Genomic DNA, 22,801 nt, shown 5'->3' on the forward strand with positions numbered 1-22,801 from the left:
CCACCCACATTATATCCGTTTGACGTGAATTTGACAGTTCAAGAGCCACATGTGAAAAGGACGTACAATATTTTTTGTAAACAAACCTTTGTAGGCCCTTTTCTCGCGAACCGAGGGTCACCCACGCAAACCAAAAACATCATCGAGAAGGGGAAAGTTTCCTCTACCCGGTGATGTTGATGGTTTGCGTTGGTGTCATATTGGTGACGAGAAAAGGGCATAAGAAGGTTTGTTTACAGAAAGCTTGTATGACCTTTTCACATGTTGTTCTTGAGTTAGACAATAGATTTAGCAATCAGTTTGCTGCAACGCGTCAGATCCGTATCTAATGTGGGTGGCCCTTAAAAGGTGAGTTGGAGGCTCCGGCGAAATTATCAGCCACTAAAAATTGTTTGTGTCAACAACCAAATTTTGACACATCCACACTGCACAGAGGCAGAAATAGTGCAGTGATACAAGTTACTTTAGAGATCATAAACATTATGTACCATGGAAAACAGTGCCAATGAGCATGCCATGGTGTGCCCTACTGTTTTTTGGCACACTGTGCTGAGTGACCAACCACTTGATATTTTGTAATTAACAAAAAAAAAAGTTTTTTTAATAAAGACACTCGAACGAAACAAAATCGGGATTTTGTTTTCTGAAAAAGCTAAATAAATTGTTCTTTTTTTGGATGCGAATCAAAGTTTTTCAATTCTTGGCTTCTGATTGATCAAATAATAAATATTAAACGGTATAGTTTATACCATAATCATTTGTTATTAAAACATGGATTTTTTTTCAGGCTTATTTTTTACTTATTTTTTACTTACAACATTCTTCTAAAACGAAAACAATGATTGATCTTAAGAAACGTTGGAAATGACATAGAATCGACCGACTAGTCTAAATAATTAATGTATTTCATGCATCTGTGCCAGAAATGTTAACAGCCATTAATAATCATTCATAATGCATATCCTCACTTCGTCCTGATAAAACTCATCAGCACTGATTAAACCGGCACAAGTCCACCCGTAGAGCCTCAGCAGCATGGAACTATCAGTCCACCAAAGCTTATCCCCGGAACTACGGATCATGACCTTTCAACTCTGGGTTATGCAATGGACAGGACTCGTCGGTCCACAGGGGCACTTCTATCGATTCGCCCTTGCCTTCGGATGGGGATCGTTCGTCAAACTAGTTCCAAAAATCGTCCTCGGAATGGGAAGCAGCCAGTTCGACGTCATCGTGAAAGGATTATCCGAACTACTGTATCAGGGTAATGTCTACATTGCAGCAGCATTGCTCGTGTTACACTTGTCGTCCTTCAATCGAATGATTAACCTCACGAGTGAAATCATTAAGAAAGGTAAACGACCAAATACGTCCAGTAAATTTTAGTGAAATTATTTTCAATACCCATCGTAGTCACCCGCGACGATCAATCCAAAGCATGCTACGATCTGGTTTGTGTTCAAAATTCCAAACTCAACAAATTTGCCAAGTTCTATTTGATCTACTGCTTCTGCGGGTCGTTACTTTATTGCGTTCCGGCAATGGCGACTAGCTATCTGCGTTACTTCGGCTCCAGAAACAATATCACCGATGATGGCAGCGAATCAGAACCGGTCCAGTTTGAACTATCCATGGAACAAGAGTAAGCAGCTCCAAGTCACAGAACGATTTGGTTAACGTTGATCGCTCTCTTCTTCTTGTTCGAAATAGATTCTATGGCTTGCAAATTCGTACCGATTTCACACATTACAACATTTTTATGGCGTGCTCGCTGTTGGCCTACTTCGTCGGTGGGTATATGTCGACGATTAAGGTAACTGCGGTCGTCAGTGCGATGAGATGCAGCTCACTGGCCTATCGATTGGTAGCGATGCAGGTGCGAAAGTTGAACGATTCCAGAGGTGTGCAGCAGAAGAAACGGAAGATCACAACCGCCGACATCGAGGAAATCATTGATCTACACTGCACAGCATTCGAGTAAGTTCGATGGTTGTTTTTGATTTTGAAATCGTTCGTAAAGTAAGTGATGATTGTTTAGGATCACAGACCTCCTGGAGAATATGCTCAGCATTCAACTGGCGATGCAGTTTCTCTCTTGTCTGTTGTTCTGGTGCTTGGTCATGTTCTACGTTTCAATGGTAAGTTGGAAGGTCACTTCGTGGCGTGGAGTTTCGAGCGTTGATTCCTAACAGTAGGCTGCGTTTCAGCACGTCAACTTCAATCTGGTCAATGTGACGATTCCGTTCTGTCTGTCTTTGATCGAAACCTACGCTTATTCGTATCTGGGTTCGGAGCTGACTGCAGAAGCGGAGGAAGTCGGCCAAGCCATCTACGAGCTACCGTGGTACGAAGATTCCGCAGAACTACAGCGATACTATTGCTTGATCATACAGCGTTCGCAGCGGGCGACGGGCACGACGGCTGTCAAGTTTTTCCTCGTCGGAATCGACAAGTTTGGAGGGGTAAGTTAAGCGGTTTTTGGCAAAAGGTGAATGCTGATTTTTGGTTTACATTTTACAGCTGCTTCAAATGTCGTACTCATACTATTTAGTTCTGAAGGATGTTTTCAATACGCTGTAAATTGGATAACAACTGCATCATATTATATACTGTTACACTGTTACTAGGAGCGTTCGAGTACTGCTCGACTAATCGATTGAGTTTTGATTTCCGTTTTTTCCAGTTTCGCTAATACAGGCAGGATTGCCAATGGTTTTTGAAAAATAACTGGCAACATGCTCTCAAAAAACTGGAAAAAAACTGAACCCTCAAAAAAGTTTCTGAACTTTTCAAGTTTGTTTTTTAATTTGTTTATTTGGTAAGACATCACAGTTGAAAAAACTTTACGGAGCCGTTAGTCCTTAAATCTATACACCACCAGGTAAGAAACTTATGCAATTAACCGAAATATTATCGTTGGCAGATTTAACTTCAGTCCCAAATAAATTTCAAAACTCAGATTGATATTTCCATTGATTTTTTTTTTAAATTCTGGTTTGTCTTGATTAAGGAGATTTTCAGCCAACGGGAATTTGATTAGAATTTCTAAGAAACTCATTCCAATGGAGTTTGGGGAAGAACGTGAGGAAAACATCAAGTGAAATCTGCTTCCAATGCAGTTCTGAGGAACTCCAGATTACATGTGAAACCTAAGGAGAATACCAAGGTTGTTCTGAGAAGAATTCCATCGAAATTATGAATAGGCTTCAAAGGAAGCTTTAACGAGAATTCACCGAGGAATTTGGAGAAAATTTAGAAAAGAATTTTGAGGATTAATTCACGATAATTTCGATGAGCACTTAAAGGCAATTAAAAGAAGAAATGCTTTGGAATACTGAGGATTATTTAAAGAAGTTTCTGGGAAAAAACAATCTTGACCATAAATCTTTGGAAATTTCCGGAGAATACTTAGAAAGAAGATGGTAAAAGAAGGATTCTGAGGAGTATTAAAAAAAAATCTTTTGAATATTTTAAGGTAATTCCAATGAAAACTCCAAGGGGATTGAATTCTGAATTCCGAGGATAGTTCCAACAAAATTTTGAGGAAAATTTCAACAATCGACAAAGGAATTCAATTCTTATACTAGACACTTGCAGAAACTCATAAATCGACTCTATATATTGCCAACACACCTCTGATAGGAACATAGGGTTATCGGCAGAGTTGCGACCTATCACAATCACGATCGCCAAACAGCTGATGGTAGTAACGCTTTGTACATTCCTATCAATGTGCTCGTCGAAGCTCTCTCCATGACCATCCATCAAGTTGACGAAAGAAGTAAAAAGCAACTGGTGAATGTCGTCTTCAGTTGTGATCCGTCGCCGATCTGGTCATTCCCGACAATCACGACACTCATCTGTGCTCGTTTTGAAGCAGTTGCTGCTTTACTTGCTTATTTGAGTGTGTTGGTGAGTGAACCCAACAGCTTCCGTTTCATGTTGCCTGCTTTGTTTGTAACTCACACAGTCGCGCCTGCCGAGACGAACTTGGAATGCGTAGGCATTGTTTTCATTTTCTTCTGTCGTTTCGCTTTTTCTCATGATCGTACTGCAGAAGTCTTCACTGTTTTCGTTGTGCTTTTCATCATCAGCAGCGAGTGTAGCGTTTTGCTTGTGAGCAGCGACCATTACTGGTGATTGTTGTTTGCCATGGCTCTTACTCTCACTGCGTGACAAAACGATCTGTCAGCCATAGTCGGTTGGTGCGAAGACGAGTGTCACGTGAGTGTCATGATATTTTGCATCACTGGTTATCGGGCCTCGAGGGTATTCAAAAGTCGCTCTCTGGCGGTGTCATTATCCATACATTGCCAAACTGCGTGATCGATGTCATCGTAACCGTTACCACACTGACAGATGTGGCTGTCCACAAGGTTTGTTCTATGGAGATGCGCATCCAGCGAGTAGTGATTGGACATAACTCTACTCATCACGCGAAAAAAGTCACGACTTAAGCCCAAGCCTTTAAACCAAGCTCTCGAAGAAACATTAGAAATCATTAAATGTAACCACCCTCTACCTTTGAGTTATGCTCATTGCAATGTGAGCATCTCCTTCTTCCCCTATAAACACTGGCGTAGCTAACAGTCAACTTGGCTTTCAGACAGCCCCTTTGCAGTTTGCCTTGATTGGTACTGCCATGTCGAATGGTGATGATTTTTTTGTTCGAGACGGAAATCATGCAAATCCTGCATTGATAAATAAATAAACTTTCCTAGGCCAAAACAAATTCTCCAGAAAACGTTATGCATTCAGCCGGTTATCTAGTGCTAATTGACATAATGCATAGAACCAGCGTGTATCGAACGAGAAAAACAAACTCCATTCGCCCGACGACGACGCTGCGAGAAATCATCACCATAGTCGAAAATAGAACCAAGTTTAGAGTAAACCAAAAGCGCAGTAAAAATTTGGAATCAGAAACGTGTTTGCCAACACGTCGCCGCGCAACTGTGCCGATGATTTTCTCAAGGCATACTTGGATCAGGGTGACCAGCGAGCCGGAAAAATAGCCGAGAATTGGAAATCACAAACCGATGACAAACCGGAAAAAAAATACTTCGGCCTCTTTTCGGAAAAAAATGGAAGATTCTCGACCTTATAATAAGAGATAATTTCAAGTGAATTCTAAAGAAAGTAATTTAGTATCAAGAGAAGAATTTAGGTAAGATACTTCTTTGCAGAATTTCAATTTTAAAAGAGTTCAAGCTAATTTTGAATATAGTCCTTGAAGGATGCTACAGTGAATTTTTGTATGAATCATCAACAATTCGAAAAAAAAAACCATAGGCTGTGTTCCATTTGGTGAATTTTCAATTAATATTGACACTTCGAAAAAAAAATATAATGTTCAAAAATTGTTGTTGATCGTCCGATTTTCAAGAAGGTGTTTAGTTTGTCAAAATTGATTCCTGGTAATGGGACAATTGACTGAATAGGTTTGCTTGGTGTGATTGATGAATTGAAACTAAAATCGTTACTACATATTATCATGGCATGCTACAGCTTGTAGCTAATTCATAGGTTACTTCTCCATCGTCCCCTCTTAACCGAGAATTCTACCAATCCCTATTGTTTGTCGTCCAGCTTCAAGTTTAGGGACCGGAACCGCCTTTGTTAGAAGATCTGCTGTTTGAAGATGACTGCCAACGTGCTCCAACTTGATAATCTTCTCTTCCAGTTTCTCACGAACAAAGTGATGTCGGATATCGATATGCTTACTGCGTGGTGAATATCCAACTTCTCTTTCAGCATGGTGAATCGCACTCCGGTTGTCGCAAAAGATGGTTATCGTTCCGTCTTGCCCTGATAGTTCCTGTCGTAGTCCTCTCCACCTTGGCTTCTTGTGCTGCCGCTGATACCGCCATGTATTCAGCCTCCGTCGCCACGGTTGATTGCTTCCGACAGTTCCACAAAATCAGTCAACCTGACTGCATGAAGACATACCCGGTGATAGAGCGTCGCGTGTCGTTGCCCCGATCTGCGTCGCTGAATTCAACAAAACCGTTATCTGCTTGCTTGCGGTAGGTAAGGTTCATATTCTTCGTCCCTTTCAGATACCGCAAAATACGTTTTGCTGCTATCCAGTGTCGCTGCAGAAATGACTGACTGCGTTAACGGCGAAGCTGATGCCCGGTCGGGTACATTGCGCTAGGAACTGGAGACCTCCTACCAGCTCCCGGAATGGAACTTTCTGCATCTGCTTCCGTTCTTCTTCAGTTCTAGGGCTCATTTGCTTCGATAGTTTTTGTTTGTGATCTGCCGGAGTTGCTACTGTATCACAGTCACTCATTCCGAATCGTTTCAACATGTACTGCTCCTGGTCCAAACACACAGTTCCGTCTCCTCGCCCGACTCGGATTCCAAGGACTTTGTTGACCAATCCGAGATCCTTCATCAAAAACTTCGTTCACCCACCGCTGGTTGTTGGAAAACATCAGTAGGTCGTCGACGTATACCGCCACAATGAGAAACTTCGACCGCGTGAGTCCAAAGCGCTGGAGTTCACCATCCAGCTTCTGGTTCCATACTCTACTGGCTTGTTTCAGTCCGTTCTTCAGCTTGCAAACCTTCTTCGGACTTCCGTTGATGATAAATCCTTCCGGCTGCTCCATATATATGGAGTGTCTCCTCGTAATCGATGCCCTTGACTTGAGAAAAGCCTTTGATTACCACGGGCTTTGTATCGCTCTGTGGATCCGTCGGGGTTCGTCTTGATCTTGAACACCTATTTGCAGCGGAGTGCTTTCCTTCCCTCTGGTAAATCGGTGAGCTCCCAGGTTTGTTTTTTCAGTAACGCTCGATACTCGTCAACCATTGCGTCCTTCCAACGGTTGCTTTCATCACTCGTAATCGCTTCTTGGAACGTCTATGGCTCGACATTCAAATTGTCCGGGACCTCGGGTAACTGGGGAACCCAAATGAAAATCTTGATACTTGCCTGTAGTTACACGCTCCCTCGCACTGCGCCACACCAACTGTTGTGGGCCCTCTGTTTGTGCAGGTTGTTGATCCGCATCAATCAAAGTATCATCGTTGTCGCCATTCTAGGATTTGTTGCTGTCACTGAGCTCGTCCTCATCCATTATTGATTCGTGATCACCTTCGTCAACGTCCTGTTCCTCCGCATCCTCTTGTTCGTTCCGCACAACTTTTTCGATAGGAGTTGCCTGTGCGACAGGATCAGCTTCTCTCAGCATTATTCGGTCTTTGCTCAAAAATATCACGTCACGGCTAACTACTACGTTCTGTACGCTTTCGAGTTCTCGCTGTAGCCTATGAATATACACCCCTCAGACTTCGCATCGCACTTCCGTCGCTTCTCTTTGGAAACGTGCACCATAACCTCGCTTCCAAACACACGAAGGTGCGATAAATCGGGACGATTTCCAGTGAACCTTTCCTCGGGAGTGACCGGTAGGCCTTTTGTCGGTGATCGGTTGACCACGTAAAAAGCAGTGGCTACTGCTTCCGTCCAGAATCGCTTCTCTTGTTCAGTATCGCATAACATGCTTCTTGCTCGCTCCACTAACATGCGGTTCATCCGCTCTGCTAGCCAGTTCTGCTCCGGATTGTACGGAACCGTGGTTTCATGATGAATGCCAGCTCGCCGAAGGTAACGGCGCATCTCCCGTCTGGTTGTCCGCATACGACTTGAAATCTTCGAAAGCTTCTAACACATCTGCTTTTGATTTCAGGAAATAGACGAACGTCTTCCTGCTAGCATCGTCGATAAACGTTAGGTAATATCGACGTCCTCCTATCGACGTTGTCTCCATCGGCCCACAGAGATCAGAATGGATCAGCTCAAGCAAACGTTCAGTCCTGTGACCCTTCGCTTTAAACGGCTGTCGTTGGTGCTTGCCTTGGATACACGGCACACATTGAAAGGAATTTGTATCCTCAAACTCCATTCCAGTTACCATGCTTCTGAGTCTCCTCATGCAGCCAGCCGATAGGTGCCCATCCGCTGATGCCATAGTTGGAAGCTGTTCTGCCCTCGAGCCAAGTGAACTTATGAACTTTTAGCCAACGCCAATTTGTAGAGTCCATCCGAATGCTGTCCGATCGCCAACTTTACAAGAGTCTTTGTCGAACATGATCTTATACCCGTACTGGCACATCTCGCTCACGGATAACAAATGTAACGCCAAATCTGGAACGCACAGAACATTAGTAATGGTGATTTCACAAGACATACCTCCAATGTCTGCTTCCAAATTGACGGCGCCCTTGGCAACAACAGCAGCTGCAGTGACACATCCTCTGCAGCCTTCAGATGGTCCTTTTTCCGGCACAGATGTGTTGTATCTCCGGAATCAAAAATCCAGTCTACATCGTCCTTGATCGACTGTACCGTATTAACCGCCGCGAAAAAATGCAGCATGGCCACTATGTTTCCCACGGGTTTCCTTCCTTTCACTGGCTTTATTCTGGCATTGCGACGCATAGTGTCCCAACTTCTTGCACCGAAAGCACTTCACGCTCGATGGATCGGTAGGTTTCTTCTGCTCCGTTTTTGTGTGGAACGCTCCATCTTCGCTTGGCTTCTTACTGATCTTCACATCTTGCAAAATTTTCGCCTTGACAACGTCCGCCATAAGCTTCATACCCGATGACTCCAATCCCAGGATCATCGGTTCGTACTGCTTCGGTAGACCCTTCATCAGCAGACTCGTCAACCAAGTATCGTCGATTTCGAAACCGACCTCCGATAGCTGGTGACTTGTCGTAAAAAGTTCGTTCACTTACTCCTGCGTCGCTTGGCATATGATGTCCTCATCGCGTTCAGCGCCAACCAGCCGGATCCCCGTAAGCCTTCTCAGCAGTCCAATTTTCGTGGTGGAACCACTATGTTCGTACGTATTCCGCAGACTGTCCCAAGCCTCTTTCGCGGATTTTTCGTTGCGCACCAGCCCATAAATCTTGGGATCGATGTTCAAGCATATCGTGGTCAAAGCTTGCTCGGAAACATCTTTACTAACCGCCGGATCGCCCTCCTGCTGTTCCTTCACTGTCCACCACGTTCGTTCCTAGATCAGGATCATCTTGGTCACGAAGGACCAGGAGCTGTAGCTCTCCGCGCCGCGTAGAATCTTTCTCACCGGAAACGAAACTGAACTTCCTGGCATTCGACCATTAGCCGGGGCTCTTCCGTTTTCTCGTCCACCCGAGCCTTCACCACCCATTTTCTTCAAAAATTTCTTGCATCGAAAAAATTGGAAAAATTTTCTTCTTCACCAAACAGAGCCGTTTCTATAGCAACTGTCTGGGCCCAATGGGACAATTGAGTGAATAGGTCTGCTTGGTATGATTGATGAATTGAAACTAAATTTATTCGTTACTACATATTATCATGGCATGCTACAGCTTGTAGCTAATTCATCGGTTACTTCTCCATCACCTGGTATGTCAGAAATAAGTCTGGTACAATAGCAGGTTTATTTGAAAAATTTCCATCTGAAAAATTTAAGTGAAAATTCACCAAATGGAGCACAGCCTTAGAATGCATTTCATGAATGTTTTGGATTGGTTCTGTAGAGAATTTTTTAACTGTTATAAAGACATTTTCAAGAGGCCAGAAAGAATCTCGAATTTTTGTTAAAGGAATTCTAAAACAAACTCTGAGAAGGGATATGATTCTAAAGGAAATTCTTGAAAACATTCCAAAGAAATGCTGTGTAGAGTTCTGAGCGAATACAGAATTCTGAAGACTTCGAACGCAGAAAAAAATTCAAGATCCAGGAAATGTTCTGCTGTCTTATTGGGGTGTTCACATATACGCTGGTTCACTAGCTCAACCAACTAGCCTAATAAAATTCGTGTGCTGGTGCTAGTGTACTAAAACTGTACTAAAAAGTAGTCAGCATAATGTAAACAGGGCGTCAGCAACTACCAGCATGAGATTTCAGGAACAACTTAAATTCATGCTATTTAGTTGAGCTGGTTGAGCTAATGAACTAGCATATATGTAAACACCCCCTCTATTTGGGTCAATCGCATTCAGTTTTATGATTGATTAAAAAATCACTAACCGGGATTTGCTGGTCACCATGTTGGATGTTTTACATCTCCATTGGATGTTAATAAATCGGTGTATTTTTAATGAAGCAGGGTGTCGACTCAATGAAGAAAACACAATTCCCTGATATTCCCTGATTTTCCAGTAATTTTCAAAAAAATTCCAGATACAGTGCCTACCCGTTTTTGGTAATATAACCCCATCAACATTCCTCAGTGCTTTATGGACATTTTTTCATGAAATACCACACGGACCTTTAGCCCATAAAGAGCGGTCCAGTACAAATTCAAATTAAAATAAAGCGTTAGAAATCTAGTGTTGCCAAAACCGGAAAGGATCCGAATTATACCCTAGGGGCATACAATTATCGAGATCTCCTCCATATTCATGGTGAGCAGCAAATCTCTATTAGAAATTTTTCGTTTTTCTCCCGGAATTTTGGAAATTTTCGTTGTTTAGGTATTTTAATTAAGCATAAAACTGAATGCGATTAAGCCGAAGGTTAAATGGGTAATTTACAAGACAACAGAACCTTTGCTGGATCTTGAATTTGGTTCTGCAACGGGTTTGAAGTCTTCAAAAATTTGTGTATGAAAATTTATCCCAAAACTTTAACGGCTTATATTTATTGTTCTCAAACTTTTCCTTTAGGTTAATATCCTGTCACAGAGATCTTTCCAGAATTCTTCTAATATAAACTTGAAATTCTCTCTGGAAATCCCTTGATTTTTTTGTAATAGTCTGGAAATTCTCCGTAAAATACTAAGAATTCGCTGGTGCTTCATTTTTTATTTAAATTAGCATGAAACTCTCCGTGGAATTTCCATGCAATTCACTTCAGATTCTCGACCGACAATTGAAAATGGCCTACTTACCTACAAAACTTGTAATCCCCCATCCCTGCTAACACCAGGAAAAATTCTACCACCTAGAGTTGTCTTCAAATTTGGCTCAGAATTGTCTTGAAGTTCTCCTATAAATTCTTCTAGAAATTGCATGGAATTATCATTAACATTCTCTACAGATTCCATTCGAAATGCACTTGGAATTGTACTTGGTTTTTCCTTATGATCTTCGCAGAATTATTTTTGAATTGCCCCCTCAAAACTCGCGTTCCTTAGTATTCTTAAGAGTCCTGGAATCCTCTTCACTATTGGGAGTTTTAGTTTTAGTTTTAGATGACGTCATTTCGTTGGCGTCTGCAATGGGAAATTCTCATAGCAGGCGTTGACGATGGGACGTTGTCGAGTTGTTAAATAGCAACTATCGTGGTAACTCACCGATTACCTGTCGATCTGCCAAATTTGGAAAAACGTCTGCATTGAATTGTTTCATATAATACTATTTCGCCCACTATATCACAAGAAATTGCGAGAGCTGAGTGGAATGGAGATAAGTTAAGCATTGGGTACAGGACCAAGTCTCCCCTGGGTGGTGCCAAAAGATGAGCGCAATAGAATCATCAAGTTGCCATAAGGCACGGAATGAGACTATTGCATGGCTGGGTAGTCAAAGTTTTCCATTCGTTAGTCATTTCAGGTGGATTAGAACAGGTTTAGGTTTAGGGTGGGCGTTGGCCAGATTTGGATTTTTCAGATGTAATCCTGGATAGGACCCTGTCATTGAACGTCGCGTGAAAGTGGAACTTAATGAAGGCCTAAGTACTTTTTCGTAGTTTTTAGTTTTTGGATTTGAAAGATCGTCGGTTACAGTGGCCTGCTTACTGAGCAGAAAAACGCAGTCCCAGGTCCTTACATATCAAAGAGATTTATGGTAAAATCGCTTGTGTATCGTGTATTTTGCGAAACTCGTTGTTGTCGTTGGTTCCGGGTTTGAATGGATACACAAATTTGAGCAACGGTATTATGTGATATGAGGGGCTCGGTGGCCTTAGAGCAACCGTTTTTGCTTACTGAGCAGAACATCATGAGGCTAATCTCAGGCCCATCCACATTCAAGATTCGTCAATCGTTTTATTTGTTAATATGACTACATGGTAATAACAGCAACTCGGTGATTAAAAAGGTGCTCGTCTGCCTAGTGGCAAACGTTTTTGCTTACTGAGCAGAATACCGTGGGTTTAGTCCCAAGCTCCTTCGCGTTATATGATCGTTATGACATCAATTCAGCTTATCGTTTACCAAAACGAACTCTGCTGCAAACCCAACCCTCTTATCCAACATCCCAGTGATTCCTCGTGGAAGTGCAGAGGTGTTCTCGGCTTCCATCAAAGCGAGTGTCATGTCAACACAATCCTTCCCATTCCTTTCTTGACCTGTGTTCGGGCGCGGCCGGCGCTGGTATTGCCTAATTTAAGATCATCAGTTTTTACACATTGAGGATGATTGCTAGTCGCAAGGTTCTCTGTGTAATTACAGCTGATCTGGCAGTAACAGAGTAGCAACCGTGGGAGGTCAATCAAGCTCAAGCTCAAGCTGAAATACCTTGGTCCAAGGGTCTTGAAATCTTATTGTTTTCAAAAAGAGGACGAGGTATATTTTTCCAGATTTGTCATGTAAATTCACGGGATTTTCCCGATGACTTCAAATTCCCAGCTTTTTCCCGGTTCACTGGTCACTCTGCATTTCACATATGAAACACTTGTTTTTAATCCCATTATATTTGTTTTGCCAATGAGCACATTTTGAGAAAATTATTCCGGATAATACGCTCAACCAAAAGCTAATTCGCGGGTGCATTCCTCCGGTGGGAAATCGTAAAAGAAAGCGTTTTCACCTCCAACATTATGTAAGTTAATGCCATTTAAATTGTAATAGCAGCAACATTACAATACTAAAACTTTACTGATAAGCTAATTTGACGAGCTAACCAGGTTCTCAATGAAGACCAAAAATACTTAATACAGCCACTCTATGCTGTCAAAGCAAGACTTGTCTACGTATATTTGAATCATTATTCAATAATAAAAGTGTTGCACGAAGCAATACAAAAAAAAATCCTCCCAAGCAAGACCATTATCCTCAATTCTCATTTAGTTAGTTCTCTGAGCTAATCAAGCTGTTAAGAACACAATATGGAACAACCCCTAGAAGTATTCTTTTTTTTTTTTGTAGTGATCCAGTGGCAGCAACTTGCTAAAACTCTACACTGGACCCCTTTTATTGATAAATTTTGCTTCTATGAGCCTCTATTTTAAATCAACACACAGACGTTCCTAGGCTATGGTGCCCGTTTGGTCACTGTTGTTTTTGTGCTGATCCAAATAGTTTTGATAATATAATTGCGCATTCTTGTTTTTTTAAAAGGTTGATTTTCGTCCCAGTCTTGTCTTCTGTCGTCACTTATTTTGTCATTTTGTCTTGTGTATTAACCCCCACTTGTCTTGTTTATTGTGTCAACTTGTGTCTATTGTCCTTCCCCATCTGTTACTCTGTCATGACTAATTTCATTGAAATAGTAATATCAATTACAGGATAATATGGTTATTTCTCGATTACTTTTTCAAAGGGAAGCACCAGCTCCTGCAAACAATGCATCCGATCGTCGATCCGGCGCAACCGGCATCTCGCACACGCTTATCAACACCACCAGCAGGTAGAGGAAAATTTCCCCTATCTGATGATAGTGCCAGCACGCGCGGGCGAGCCACCAGTTACGCCAAATCGACGACCAAACGCACCGCCTACAAAAGCCGATACGCTCCATTGAAAAAGTTATCGAGATTTCTACTAATTAATGAATTATTGACAATTACCTCTCATGATCCTTGGCTCTGATTTTAACTTACCACTTTTTGATTATTTATCAAATACCTCTCCCAGAATATATAACTCCCCGATGCTTTGTTGGTTTCTGGTCTCATTTGGATTGGTCCTGAATTTGTTTGACATCCTGTTCGAAGTAATTCTTTGAGTTCCAGCTTGTACGTGTCTCACGTCATATGATTCGCCATTCATAAAGATAATGGGTTAAAAGGGAGTAAAACATACATAAAGGTAGATTAGTATTAGTTGTACTTGATCCAAACAATAGAAAGAAGCATAGATGACTTAGTAGAAAAATAAAACTAATAAATAACTAAAAGTGCAATGGATAAGTGTTAGTTCCGGGATCATTTTAGTGTTAGTAGTTATGTGTGTTTTAATCCGTATTCAGCCCTGCTGGCCCCTCAAGCACTTTTTGCTGCAATTGTGATAAGATTATGCGACACTGCTACTACTACTATGTTAGATGTATGACTTGTCAATTTTCGCAACGCAATGTCTTTCAATAAATCACTCAATCAATTTGATGTTTGAAAATTTGCTCAAAAGGGCTTTGTTGACACATCATACCTTACCGAAAACTAAAGCACAACAATCCTAATTCTTATTTCAAACCTATCAACATATTTAACACATCTTTCCTAAAATTTCACTTGTTCGTAAGCGCCTGGTTGAAGATATGACTTTCGCTATTGACATTGTCTGTAATTAACAAATACACTAAATAGGAAGATTTATTATACAACTTCATAGGCTAGTCGCCTCCCTAAGCGGACCCCCCGCGTCCTATCTCTTATGTTAATTAGCTTTCTGAATTCTATAATTGAAGTTTATTTAATAAATAACTGAAACCTCTAATCTACCTACATAACCGATGCTTTTAAACTACAATTTAACGTGTTTCAAGTACTTCTGGCTTTTACATATCTTATCTTATATCTTTGTTCGTCCCAGATGGCACCTTCAAGTGACTAAAATGCTTCACTTTGAAGTTAGTTTCCAAGCTAATTTTAAATTGTATATTGTATAGGGTAAATGTTCCAACTACGCTCTCACGTTTCCACTATGTGGCACCACAAAAATACATATGGGTATGTCACAATAGAAGCACACCACAGTGGAAATCCCGAGCCATAGTTCAAAAACTTATCCCAAATCAAAATGAAGCACATATAAGATTAGTTACAATACCATGTACAAAAATGATGTTTAACATTGTTTTCTGAGTAATACTTCAATGAAAACAACAATGAAAGCTTGTCACGCAAATAGAAGGAGCACTGTTGGGCACTTTCTGAAATATTTCAATAGTATAATTCCCTTGCAAACCCAAATAAATCTATCTGCGTAAAAAATAAATAAAATAAGAGTGATTTGCGGCAAAACCCGCCAGTTTCACACCCAACGTCAGTGCCTATACGTAAGCGTACTACGACGCGGCTCTCAATAAAAGGAGTAACAAGTGTGATACTATCACTGCTAGACTAGATCTTTGGTTCTCTCATACAGCGGTTTATCAGAGAGGGGAAGCTTAGGAATCCCCATCGCCTGCCCATGTCGCCATTCTATCGCGGCATGAGCCAGCAACGCCGACCATAAACCTACCGTCTCCAACACTCCACTATAAAGCATGAAATTAAGCCCGCCCACCAACAGCAAGGTGCAAAAACTAGCCAAGGGGAGGGTGGAACAACCCCTAGAAGTATTCAAAAACAAAATCATCATCTTCTTTTAAAACTGGGCTTAGACAAGGCAAGTCTATTCATTAACTCAGTTGAATTCAACTTACTTGAACGTGTAAACCATGCCATTCAACTGGCTTGATCAACTAACTCGAATTTAAAAACGTTGAACCAGTCACAATTTTTCAAGTCAATTAAATTCAACTGATCAATGACTTGCCTGGTCTAAGCCCAGCTTAACTCTTAACCATTCTTGCATTTACTCAATGGCGCTCCAATACGCTCAAGGGATCGATTTTTGTTGGACACAGCTGGATCGAGCAGACGCACCAATCTACTCGAAGGTAAAATTTTGTCAGACGCAATTAGGTATAACATCTATTAAGAGACGCACATTTCCATTAGCAGCTTAAATTTTGCAACAACCAAAAACGTCTAGCGACTCTACGAAAATGAATTTTTATTTGGGTTCAACTCTGGAATGTGGCAACACCCAGTGGGAGCTGAATTTATAATAGGCTCAAAATCATCGAAATACCATTCTATATGAATAACTTTAGCTCAACTTGCAAAAATGCAACATCAAACATTTAACAACCACAAGTTCGCAACTTTATTTCAAATTTGAAATGAAAGACCATCCTTACACTACAACCAGTTATTAAGTTGTTTAAAACTAGCGAAGTCAGCCATACTTATTAATAAATTTCTGTTATGAAGAAATATTTCCCTGAGATTCCCTGATATTCCAGGTCAAAAAAAGAATTCCCTGATATTCCCTGATTTTCCAGGTTTTTCCATGTAGTCGACACCCTGTGAAGGTTCCTCTCTAATACCCATTGGATTTGATAAAGAGTCACAAATTATTGAGATATTGTTTAAAATCTAATACTGCTTCTTGATTCTAAATTCGTCCTACGAGTTTCAATTCCGTCCAAACGCATTGAAACGCCATTAGATTTTCTTCGTCCTACGGATAAACGAAGAAAAAGGGGATTCGCTAGGAGCGCTTCTTTTGTTTTGAGAACAATGTGCGTAAATATTCATACAATGCGATCTAATAGGATTCATGTTGTAGCTAATGAACTAACGCATCGGAACAAACCTATTATTGATTTGTGAACGGTGAAATCATTGATATTATTGATCTTTTCTGATCGATAGAACGGAAATGGGCGATTACGACGAAGTAGCGCTCTACCCTATAACTCGATATCGAGTTAGTGGACATCGAGTTGACTGTAGTCATCATGTTTGGGCTACAGCCGAGCAGTATTTGGTTCTCAAAATGGATTATCATAAACTGGCCTACATTGGTAAGAACGGTTGTTGATGTAAAACCCATTAAACCGCGTGCAGTTCTGCTCACGAAGACAGCAATTTACGTCTCACCAAAGTCTAGCAGTGACATCCGTCGCAAAACATAACCGGGAAGTGTTATTTTTAAAAAGTCGAATTGGTAGCAGAACAGCGAAAAATACGGAAAATCTCAACAGAAAAGAAAAACAAAGCACGAATGATACCTACCAGGACTATGCGACATCATGTGGAATGGGAAGAATACGAGCAAAAACCTTCACTTACTGATGATCTCCCGTCTGCCGGTGGATCGTGTGTGTGGAAATTGAGCACGAAAAGCCGGCTCGAAAACAACGCCTACCACGGCCTACCAAGGCGACAACAGAGTGCGCGCTGGGTGCCTACTGTGACGACCACGAGCGATACAAACGCGTCACATTTTACGACTTCCAATCAACGTGAAGGGGCTGTCAACAGTTTGAAGCAACTCGCATATTTATATTTTTCCCCTGTCGATTTTGGGTCACCTATGGTGAAGTTGCCGGAAATCTTCGATGCAAATGGGTTGTCCGGTTAATTCTGCGCCTGGGAAGCGAAAAGCCCCTGGTCGAATGTGAATGAACTCATATTTTAGCAAATATGTGAGCGGTGTGTCTTGAATGATGCTGAAAATATATTAATTGGGTACGTACCCGCAAGATGAAATGACATGATTACACGATAGGCCCACTAAATAGAAAACAAATCACCGGTTTATATTTTCTCTGTGAAATTTTTATTTACCAGGTATTTTTAAATGTTTGCACGATTATTCATTTTTCAAATTAAACTAATAACGTGGGGGTATGGCTGCGATAGGTGTATATAGTGAGTATGGGATTCGCTTTCTAAAAATATGTTTCACATTAACTGCAAACACCCTGGCAGGTGAAACTAATTGCAAACATGCTTTTGAACTTTGAGAGTCTCTGTGGTCTGCTGGTAGTTTTCGAATCTACGCTCCAGTAGAGTTAAACTGGCGATCTTAATGTGTACATGGTTTCTTCATCTACAAAGTGTGTAGGTATTTAAATTGCATTGTAAGTTGAGGTATTTCCCTTTAGAGTCCTTTTTCTTACCACACTTTACAAATTCAAGAGCACAGTAAATATCAGTCGTTACTTGCTTCTCCGCAAATAACAAGTAGGGGAATTTACGTATTTTCAGCAACCTACACAGTTAGAAAAAAGTACCCAAAATTAAGTTCTTTTCACTCATCTCGGCACTATAGTGCAGGAACCTAAAAGTAGGTAAAGCGGGTCAAAGTTTTTGTAGTGCGTGTGTTTTATTTCAAGAAATCCCTGATAGATTACTTTTTCTCAGTGGTAAAAATATAATGAAATGGAAGCTGAAAGCCTAAAGAATCGTTTGAATGCATTCAGCGAAGTGTTTTCGTAAGAAAATCTAGTGAAATTAGCATTTCAATTTTAGTTGCCGAAAATAGTCTGTCATGTCGAAGCCGTCATTTCCCCTATTAATTTCAAATACGTGCATTTTTAATTCTTTCCCGAGCTAAGTTAGAGTTCAAATTGAAATCAGAATTTGCTGTTGTGATGTAACTTATTTTGAATACTCCATTTGATATCATTTTGGTTGACTTAACGGTTGTTAACACAGCAAAAATGAGAGCAACATTTTACACTGTTGAATCAAACGGAAAACCAATCCTGCTCTCAATGAAATCAATTTGATTACTGATTTTGCATTCATAACGTTCAACTGAATACGGGCCTGGCGTAAACAGTTAGCATCCATGCTTTTCACCTCGTTTAGTCACGAGTGACCTAAAATGTGTTAAACAAAACAAATAACCAATAATCGTTAGTTCAACGACAGATGAACTTAAATCAAATTTTAAACAAGAATTTAAAAGCAGAACTTCAAGTTAAGTTGCTTTGATTTAAAAAGTCTTGACTGCATAATGAAAGCACAATATGATCTAAACTAAATCTTAATTAAATCTTTACACATTATTTTTTCAATTTCTGCACTGAGTCCAAAATTATGCCATTGTGAAATCTTAATGGGGTATATGTATCGGGGAACAGCCCTATTGTTGCGGTACGTTAGCAGCGTTAGAAGCCTATTGTTGTGTATGGAGACCTCCATACACAACAATAGGCTTCTAACGCTGCTAACGTACCGCAACAATAGGGCTGTTTTCCCTAGTCGCTATATTTATAGTCTGGCGGATAGAATTTCGATCTTTCAAAAAGCGGAACCAATTCAATATATTGTAGACCAATAATTGAAAAGGTACAATCAACTTAAATAAACAAAACGTTGATTATTCTGTCCTCGCCAATCGAACGCAAATTACTAGCATCATCGGATAGGGGAGACTTTCCCCTAACCCAAAGATGGTGTTAGTTTGCGTAGGCGAGCTTTGAGTCACGAGAAAAGCGTTTCCGAAGTTTTGTTCACAATAGCTGATGTGCTCTTTTCTGTTATTGGTCGTGATTTGCTCGATTGGTTCCCGAGATTCTATCCGCCAGACTATGAATACAGTGACTATAGGTCTATGGGGCTGGCAGAACACTTTCAGATTCCAATAAAACATTGTGGGTGAAAAGGCTTTGTGGAAGAACAGATCATAGATTGAGCTTGAGCTTGCTTGACCGCCCATGGTTGCTACTCTGTTATTGCCAGATCAGCTGTAATTACACAGAGAACCAATAGACGATGCTTGGGACTAGCAATCATCCTCAATGTGTAAAAACTGTTGATCTTAAATTAGGCAATACCAGCGCCGGCCGCGCCCGAACACAGGTCCAGAAAGGAATGGGAAGGATTGTGTTGACACTCGCTTTGATGGAAGCCGAGAACACCTCTGCACTTCCACGAGGAATCACTGGGATGTTGGATAAAAGGGTTGGGTTTGCAGCAGGGTTCGTTTTGGTAAACGATAAGCTGAATTGATGTCCTAACGATCATATAACGCGAAGGAGCTTGGGACTAAACCCACGGTCTTCTGCTCAGTAAGCAAAAACGTTTGCCACTAGGCAGACAAGCACCTTTTTAATCACCGAGTTGCTGTTATTACCATGTAGTCATATTAACAAATAAAACGATTGACGAATCTTGAATGTGGATGGGTCTGAGATTAGACTCATGATGTTCTGCTCAGTAAGCAAAAAGCGATTTTACCATAAATCTCTTTGATATGTAAGGACCTGGGACCGCGTTTTTCTGCTCAGTAAGCAGGCCACTGCAACCGACGATCTTTCAAATCCGAAAACTAAAAACTACAAAAAAGTACTTAGGCCTTCATTTAGTTCCACTTTCACGCGACGTTCAATGTTTCAATTTGCTCTTTACGTATTGTTCAGGCTATAAATAGGCCCTTTTCAAAAGTTACGCGAGAAATACGCACAATAGTCGCCTACCTCGCAAAACTGGTTCCAAACGACAACAAAGGCATAAGCAACGATGGATTGTTGAACTTTGCTGGCTGGTGTAGCGTACAGCAAAAAAAAAATGAAATATGCAATATACAAAATGCCAATGGTATGAATGTATCTATATATAACTTGGAAATGACGTACAATCAAGTAAACCCAGAATCGTGCGCGGCAGTGCGCTCTACACTCTAAGTTACCTTTTTTTACATTTACCGCAAATTTGATATTTTACCCATTGAGTGTTGATTAGTCACAATGAAACATTGTGACAGAAGTTAAGGTTACTAGTGTATTAAATAATCTAGGTCCTATTTAGGATTATATCTGAAAAATCCAAATCTGGCCAACGCCCACCCTAAACCTAAACCTGTTCTAATCCACCTGACATGACTAACGAATGGAAGACTTTGACTACCCAGCCATGCAATAGTCTCATTCCGTGCCTTATGGCAACTTGATGATTCTATTGCGCTCATCTTCTGGCACCACCCAGGGGAGACTTGGTCCTGTACCCAATGCTTAACTTATCTCCATTCCACTCAGCTACTCGCAATTTCTTGTGATATAGTGGGCGGAATATTATTATATGAGACAATTCAATGCAGACGTCTTTCCAAATTTGGCAGATCGACAGGTAGTCGGTGAGTTACCACGATAGGTGCTATTCAACAACTCGACAACGTCCCATCATCAACGCCTGCTATGAGAATTTCCCATTGCAGACGCCAACGAAATGACGTCATCGAGCTATCGATCAACTACCCTGGTTATCGCCTGGTACCTTATAGCACGATGCTAGGAGGCGAACCGGAAGAATCGATGAGCTACCTCTCCCCCTCTTCCGTGTGGAAAAATACCAGATCTTAGTAACCAACTATCAAATATACTCCAGAGCGTCGAGGGTCCCATTCTGGTACTAGGGGACATGAACGGCCACCATCCCGCTTGGGGCAGCCCAATTGCAAATACCAGAGGCTCCACTCTGATGGAAGTGGCCAGAAAACTGGATCTTGTCGTTCTCAATGATGGAGGCACCACATATACCAGTGGTCAGAGAGCAACATCTATAGATGTGTCCCTTGCTAGCGCCAACATAAACAGCAGACTCCTCTGGAGCACCGAGGAAGATCCCATGGGTAGTGATCATCACTGGGTGATGATCACTACCCATGGGATCTTCCTCGGTGCTCCAGAGGAGTCTGCTGTTTATGTTGGCGCTAGCAAGGGACACATCTATAGATGTTGCTCTCTGACCACTGGTATATGTGGTGCCTCCATCATTGACTTGACGACCAACCATGGCTGACTGGTCACTTTTCCAGGAGACTATAAGAGTTAATTTTACCAACTCGACACCGGACAATATCCAGGATTTCATCAGCTCTGTCTACCAAGTGGCAACCACATCAATCGCGCGGACAAATCCCATCCCGGGAACCAGGTCATTACCATGGTGGTCTCCTGAGACAAAAGTTGCTGTTAAGGCTAAACGACTGCCGCGGACCACCCCTTGAAGGAAGCGGCACAAACTGAATACAGAGCTAAACGGAACGAGTGAAGACAGACCATCCGTACCGCCAAAAGCTTGAGCTGGGAGAATTTCATCGACGGTATTAACGCTGGACAGACGGCTTCTGACCTATGGGGTAAAGTCAATGCGTTGAGCGGTAAGCGAAAGTACCGTGGCATGACTATTCGAATAGACGGCTTAATAACCAGAGACCCCGACAAAATTGCACATGCTATGGGGGAGTACTTTGCAACTCTTTCGGCTCTTGAAGGATATGATGACCATTTCCGTCGCACAAAAAATGCGACAACGCATTCGCTGAATAATTTTCACATCCCGGAGGACGATCTACCACTGGAAATTAACCAACCTTTCGGACCAAGAGAGCTTGACTTAGCCTTGTTCAAGGCTCACGGCAAATCAGCTGGCCCGGATGAAGTGGGATACATTTGTTAAAAAATCTGCCACTGGAAAGCAAACGTACCCTTCTCAGCCTCCTCAACAGCGAGTGGCTAGGAAATACTATTCCGGAAGAATGGAGGCACAGTCTAGTTGACCCAATTCCTAAGCAGGGAGCTGCGAGTCGCGAGCCAAAGGATTTCAGACCAATCTCTTTGACATGCTGTGTCAGCAAGGTGCTGGAGCGGATGGTCAATCGTAGACTCGTGCTCTACTTGGAGAGTAACGGCTACATTGACCATCGCCAGCACGCCAGCGCACATGGCACTGGGACATACTTCGCCACACTTAATCAGGTACTTCGGAACGCGAGGGATGCCGACCAGCATGTGAAGCTAGCCACTTTAGACATCGCCAAGGCATACAATCGGACATGGACGCCTGACATGCTTGTCCAACTTGCGGAATGGGGTCTGTCCGGCTACATTATCCATTTTATGAAGAACTTTCTTCAACATCGTACTTTTCAAGTATGTATTGGCAACTATAGATCCAGATGTTTCCCGGAGGAGACAGGCGTCCCACAAGGCTCTGTGATCGCAGTCGCGCTGTTTTTAATACGGATGAACGGTGTTTTCAACAATCTTCCCAAGGAAATATACATTTTTGTGTATGCAGACGACATAGTAGTTGTAGTTGCAGTAGTTGGCAGCACCGTGGAC

The 22,801-nt window shown here is 41.6% G+C and overlaps 2 protein-coding genes across 2 annotated transcripts in view; one reads left to right on the plus strand and one right to left on the minus strand.

Moving 5' to 3' along the window:
- The window catches only part of LOC135697482 (N-acylneuraminate-9-phosphatase), a 50,456-nt gene that overhangs the window by 12,146 nt on the left and 15,509 nt on the right, over positions 1-22,801 (minus strand). The window lies entirely within an intron of this gene.
- LOC135697316 (uncharacterized) lies at positions 970-2,593 on the plus strand. The gene is made up of 6 exons (XM_065216938.1): positions 970-1,375; positions 1,438-1,642; positions 1,711-1,977; positions 2,039-2,138; positions 2,208-2,462; positions 2,521-2,593. The coding sequence occupies exons 1-6, from the start codon at positions 1,036-1,038 to the stop codon at positions 2,578-2,580; spliced, it is 1,227 nt and encodes a 408-aa protein (XP_065073010.1). The 5' UTR covers positions 970-1,035; the 3' UTR covers positions 2,581-2,593.

Source organism: Ochlerotatus camptorhynchus, unplaced genomic scaffold (assembly GCF_037179485.1).
Source record: "Ochlerotatus camptorhynchus isolate MF236.1 unplaced genomic scaffold, CSIRO-AGI_Acam_v1.1 ptg000070l, whole genome shotgun sequence".
In the NCBI taxonomy this organism is placed as follows: Eukaryota; Metazoa; Arthropoda; class Insecta; order Diptera; family Culicidae; genus Ochlerotatus; species Ochlerotatus camptorhynchus.

Bases quoted from the DNA above. Each gene is read 5' to 3' on its own strand.
- LOC135697316 (XM_065216938.1), top strand. From the start codon at position 1,036: ATGGAACTATCAGTCCACCAAAGCTTATCCCCGGAACTACGGATCATG. The intron at 1,643-1,710 runs GTAAGCAGCTCC...TGTTCGAAATAG, and splicing joins GAACTATCCATGGAACAAGA to ATTCTATGGCTTGCAAATTC. The intron at 1,978-2,038 runs GTAAGTTCGATG...ATGATTGTTTAG, and splicing joins CTACACTGCACAGCATTCGA to GATCACAGACCTCCTGGAGA.